This window comes from Phalaenopsis equestris, unplaced genomic scaffold, assembly GCF_001263595.1.
Source record: "Phalaenopsis equestris unplaced genomic scaffold, ASM126359v1 Scaffold000036, whole genome shotgun sequence".
NCBI classification, from domain to species: domain Eukaryota; kingdom Viridiplantae; phylum Streptophyta; class Magnoliopsida; order Asparagales; family Orchidaceae; genus Phalaenopsis; species Phalaenopsis equestris.
In genome coordinates, this window is record NW_018164478.1 from 3515010 (window position 1) to 3520633 (window position 5624).

At 37.5% G+C, this 5624-nt stretch overlaps 1 protein-coding gene across 2 annotated transcripts in view; it reads left to right on the top strand.

The window, feature by feature from the left end:
- The window catches only part of LOC110018855 (sphingosine kinase 1-like), an 11713-nt gene extending 8928 nt beyond the window's left edge, over positions 1-2785 (top strand). Inside the window, exons 8-10 of one of the 2 annotated variants that reach the window (XM_020716315.1) lie at positions 1667-1951; positions 2100-2222; positions 2311-2785. In XM_020716315.1, the coding sequence (XP_020571974.1) occupies positions 1667-1951; positions 2100-2222; positions 2311-2508 (606 nt within the window). In that variant the 3' untranslated portion in view covers positions 2509-2785. The remainder of the gene's footprint in view (positions 1-1666; positions 1952-2099; positions 2223-2310) is intronic. The other variant, XM_020716316.1, reaches the window with a different exon arrangement.
- The last annotated feature ends 2839 nt before the right edge of the window (positions 2786-5624 follow it).

Genomic DNA, 5624 nt, shown 5'->3' on the forward strand with positions numbered 1-5624 from the left:
CCAACCAACATGCCGGGGTATACGGCTCACACACACACGCACGCACGCACACGCACGCGCGCGCGCGCGCGCACACACGCATATATAAATTCTCTCAAAATTTTCTTTTTCTTAATTGTAGAAACAAACCTAGCAACAAGGGAAAAATTTTTTAGATCCTCATATTGACGCACACGCACGCGCGCGCGCGCGCACACACACACATATATAAATTCTCTCAAAATTTTCTTTTTCTTAATTGTAGAAACAAACCTAGCAACAAGGGAAAAATTTTTTAGATCCTCATATTGGCCATCTTTGCACGTAGCCCAAAGCCCGTGCATTTTATTTATAGGAGTTAGAAAATACATTTTAATTCTAAATTAGTCAAAATTTAGATTTGAAGCTATCCAACATAATAATCTTTGACACCTAGATTTATCCTCAAAATTTTGTTACCAACTGTTATTTAGTTTTTAATGGAAAATTGCGTGAATACTTCTTAGTAAAGAAATGTAAAAATTACAAAATGATTGTAAAAAGAGTGATTAAGATGAACCGACATAAAATACAACAAAGAATCATTAAAACAACATAGAAGAAAGTTGAATTTGATTGGGGTTAAAGTGAGTATCCTTTGTAGCTGGATCAATTCTCTACTCTTTTTAGCAGGGGTTACTGAATCTATTTGCTATTACAATATTGTAAGAAAATTGAAAGATATCAAAACATTTCAGTGATGAAATAGAATCACATCTGATTAAGATTTTTCATAACAGGCTTTAGATTTTTTATTAAGATAATTATCGTTAAGAGCAAGACTGTTTGTATAACTTGGATTCATAATGTAAAAATCTTGATTTAAGATGTGGACCCCCTCAATTATGATTTGTAATGAACATGTTCTTCATAGGGGTTCATAGTTTTAAGTTTTTTAGCCCCCTTTACATTGTAGATCATGTATACTTTTTCCCCATATGGAGATGAACAAGTCAATAGAAAAATTGCATTTAAGATTGTACTTCATCAACATACTGATGTTAAAAAGCTTTCATTTTCAGATGATTTTTTTTATATGGATCTCAGAATGCCATATATAAATGAATAACAAAATGACTTTTGTAGAGCTTGTTTGAGAGCGTTTAGTTCTCAGCCTTTAATGAAAAACTAATTGTGTTAGACCGAGGGTATGAACCAGAATCATTCATTTATAATTTGGTTAATAGTCACTGCTTGAATGTTTTTAACAGCATTAGTCTCGTCAATTTTAGTTCTCATAATGAAGGGAATAAAAGCTGCTAAGTTGAACTTGCAATCTTGCCCTTTAAACAAAGGGATCCACTTGAGGTTGTGTTAATGTGTAACCTTAAAAAAAAAGTTTGCATTCCTTACAAGAGCTGAACAATTTTTAAAATAAAGCTTGATTTTATTTCAATTTTAGTTTGTGTGGTACTCTCAGACATTAGATTTAAACGTTTAATTAAAATTTATTGAAGCATATGCTTACAAGTTTGCTCGTTACTGTGTGCGAAACATTTTACTGCCAGATTTGGGGATTGACGTGTTTATTAAAGCCCATGTACACTATTTTTGTCTTTTAATATGCTTGCATGATTTTCAAACTATCATATTTGAGTTAAAAGTTATCTACTGTGATGGCTTATTGTTAGTGGTGCGTTTGTTCCAGTGTTTTATAAGAACCATGAAGTTGCGCAAGTATCATGGGCGAGTTGAGTTTGTACCTGCTCCGGGGCACGAATTCTATGGGGAAGAAGTAAAGGATAGAGGGAGCATGAATACCTCCAAGGCACAAGGATGTAACAGTGCTGAAGTGTTGCATGGTGGTTACCAGGGCCCCACGGATTGTTTTGATCATTCAGATTGGAGATTTCTTGAAGGCCCCTTCATATCTGTTTCACTATTCAATGTTCCCTGGATTGGAGAAGATGCTAAACCCGCACCTGAAGCCAAGGTACCACTCGACTCTCTCATGTTATTTAATATCTCATTGGATTCTTTATATAGATTCTCTCTTTTTTCCTCTCTATGTATTTGTCTGTGTGTGTGTTTATGTCTACTCTTTGCTTGCATTTTCATGACATTGCTGTTTTGCTTTACAGTTTTCGGATGGGTTCCTTGACTTGGCTATTCTGAAGGACTGTGCAAAAGCTACCCTTATATCTTTATTGAAGAAGATGAGTGATGGAACCCATGTTAAGTCGCCATATGTGATTTATCTCAAAGTAAGTAACCCAATCTAAAGCTGCCATTTCCTTCTTACTCTCATAGCTAAATTTTTTTAAAGGATGGACATTCATGTTACTCCTTCAGGTGAAAGCATTTCGGTTGGTTCCTGGCAACCGTGTGGAGAACCCCACAAAAGGAGGCATCATTGATGTCGATGGTGAAGTCATTGCAAGGGGGGATGGTACTGGCGTGCGTGGTAAAGAAGCGGATCTAATGGCTTATGGCTCTCCGATTCAATTGGTTGTAGACAAGGGATTGGCTACAATCTTCTCCCCCAGATGACCCGACTTCTGTCCATCCGCATCTGCATCTGCAATTCCTGCTGTTGTTGGCACTGTGATTTAGAGCAAGAAGATGAATTCATTCTCACAAATAACAGTTGTCCATATTTGGCATCTTTTGTGCTTGTTTTACAGTCAAACAAAACTTGTACATAAGCTAACGTCCTCACCAATACTGTACAAAATCCCACCATATCCCAGTTTAAGATTTTGGATTGGTGAAGAATAAATTACTAAATGGGTTGAGGAAGGGAAAGAAAAAACGTAAATAACTGATTCTTCTCAAAATGCGTGTCCATCTTATTTGGCATCTTATTTTGCATCTTATTTAGGTTTGATGGAGAAGTACATAGAGAGTAAGGAGGATCCAAATATGATTTTTATTAATTTAGAGGAAGCTTACGATAAGATTAATAGAAATTGCTACTCAAAATAAATAGATAAATAATAAAATAAAAAATTTCATTCATTTTATTGATGACGAGCTTATATACAGTCTTACGAGTTACAACATTTACAAATAAATTCTTAGATTTAATTTGTTTACAAATAGGACTACATTAGATATAAATGCCAACACTCCCTCTTAAGATTGGGCAAAAGTATTCAATTAGCCCATCTTGTCACATAATCTCGACAAATCTAATGAGCCAAGTCCTTTGGTTTGGTAGTCAACCACTTGCTCTCTAGTGGCTACATGACTTAGCTCTAGCTTTTCCTTGATGGAGAACATATCCTTCACATGTTTAGTTCAATCACGTTGCACCAGATCGTTAGCAATGCAGTTGTCACACCATAGCTTCATTTAAGTTCCCCGATCCACTTTGAGTTCAACTAACAAGGCTTTCAACCACATTTTCAACCACATCATCTTAGCAACTCCCAATGCCATGTCCCTATATTATGCCTCTGTTGTTAATCTTGCTACAACTGACTGTTTCTTGCTCTTCCACGAGACTAAGTTGCCATCCACAAACACGCAGTATCCTAATGTGGATCGTCTGCATTAGCACAACTTGTCCAGTCATAATCACAAAAGCCCTTAATTTCTACATGTTCATTCTTTCTGAATATCAACCATTTCTCTGGTGCACTCCTCAAATACCTTTAAATATGATATACTATATCCATATGACCCTTCCTTGGATCATTCATGTAGCGGCTCACCAAAATTACTGTAAAAGAAATATCTGGTCGAGTGTGGCATAGCTAGATGAGGCTACCCACCTTTGTTACCTCTCATGATCAATTGCTTCACTTGTCTCTGTGTTGAGCTTAAACTGCTGATCAATTGGAGAGACTGCGGGTTTGCACCTTGGCATACTTGTCTCCGTGAGAAGATCTAGTACATATTTTCTTATGAATAGAACTATCCCCTTAGGTCCATGGGTCACTTCGATCCCAATAAAGTATATGAGTTGTCTGAGATCCTTTACCTCAAATTACTTTCCCAATATTTCCTTCAGTTGACCAATCTCTACCTCAACATCACCAGCGATAATTATGTCATCCACATACACAGCAAGTATGGTAGTATGACTTTCATGTTGTCGAAAGAACACTGTGTGGTCTGCATTGATCTGATGACAACTCGTGCTAACCATAGTCATTCTAAACTTGTCAAATTAGGCTCGAGGAGACTGCTTTCCCAATATTTACTTCAGTTGACCAATCTCTACATCAACATCAACAGTGATAACAAGTATGATAGTGTGACTTTCATGTTGTCGAAAGAACACTGTGGTCTGCATTGATCTGATGATAACTCATGCCAACCATAGTCATTCTAAACTTGTCAAACTAGGCTTGAGGAAACTGCTTCAAGCCATATAGTGACTTCCTTATCCTACACACCTTGCCCACTGTCTAGGATGTAATGAATCATGGTGCTATCTCTATATATAGCTCCTTCAGTAGGCTCCTATAAAGAAAAACATTATCTACATCCAGTTAGTGGAGTCTCCATCTACTATTCACCGCCAGAGAAGACAATATCATCACCATGCTTATCTTTACAACTGGTGCAAAGGTTAAATCGTAGTTAATACTATAATTCTGATTATACCCTTTTGTCACTAATCATGCTTTGTACCTCTCAAACTTCCATTTTGGAGTTTGCTTTACCGTGAAGATCCATTTGCATGCAACTGCCTTCTTCCATGGTGATAGTGGTACAATCTTCTATGTTCGGTTATTATCAAGAGCTTTAAGCTCTTCATGCAACGCCACTTTTCACTTGGGGTCCTCTTTAGAAACTTGCCAATACTTAGGTATAGAGACAAAGTCCAATGATGCAATGAATGCTCAATGCTAAGGTGAGATGTTAGAATAAGAAATAAAATTTTCAATGTCAAGTTAACACCCAAAAGGATTAGGAGGATGTTCCACATAGCTGCGAGAGGTCTTCCTTAACGTTTTGGGGGGGGGGGGGGGGGGGGGGGGGGGGGGGGGTAGATTTGAATCAAAAGTATATGATGTAGGTGTCTCGAGAGTTGGGGAAGACTGAAAAAAAGGACTTGTTGGCACTGTAGGCTCGATTCCATCAGTTTGTTTCTTCCTTTATGCATACACCATTAACTCACATGCAACCTAAATCCCACCACTTATGGGTTTAATCTCCTCGATTTTTGTCTCCTCAGTTGATTCATCCTACATCACAGAACATGGCATTGCCCCCACTTGAACCTCTCTATCACCACTACTATTTACTCTCTCTTGTCTCATATCTTTAGTGTATGTTGAGTCATTGAAAGGTAAATTCACCTTCAGATTGTAGTATGGTTCAAACTCTCTAATGACACATTCATACTCATAAATAATCTCTTCTCAATCAGACTCCAACGGACACAACTCTTCTGAGTAGCAGAATACCCCAATGACACACATTCAATAGCTATGGGATCCGACTTCCCTACAGATGGTCAGGTGCATTTCACAAAGCATACACATCCAAATACCTTCAATGAAAGGATCTCACTATTGTCTCCTTTCAATATTTGACAATGAAACTTCCACTTCAGCACTCTTGAGAGCATCTTGTTAATCAATTGAGCGGCAGTAAGCACTACTTGCTCCGATAAGTGTTGTGGGACATTCATTGCCATCACCAAGCTACAG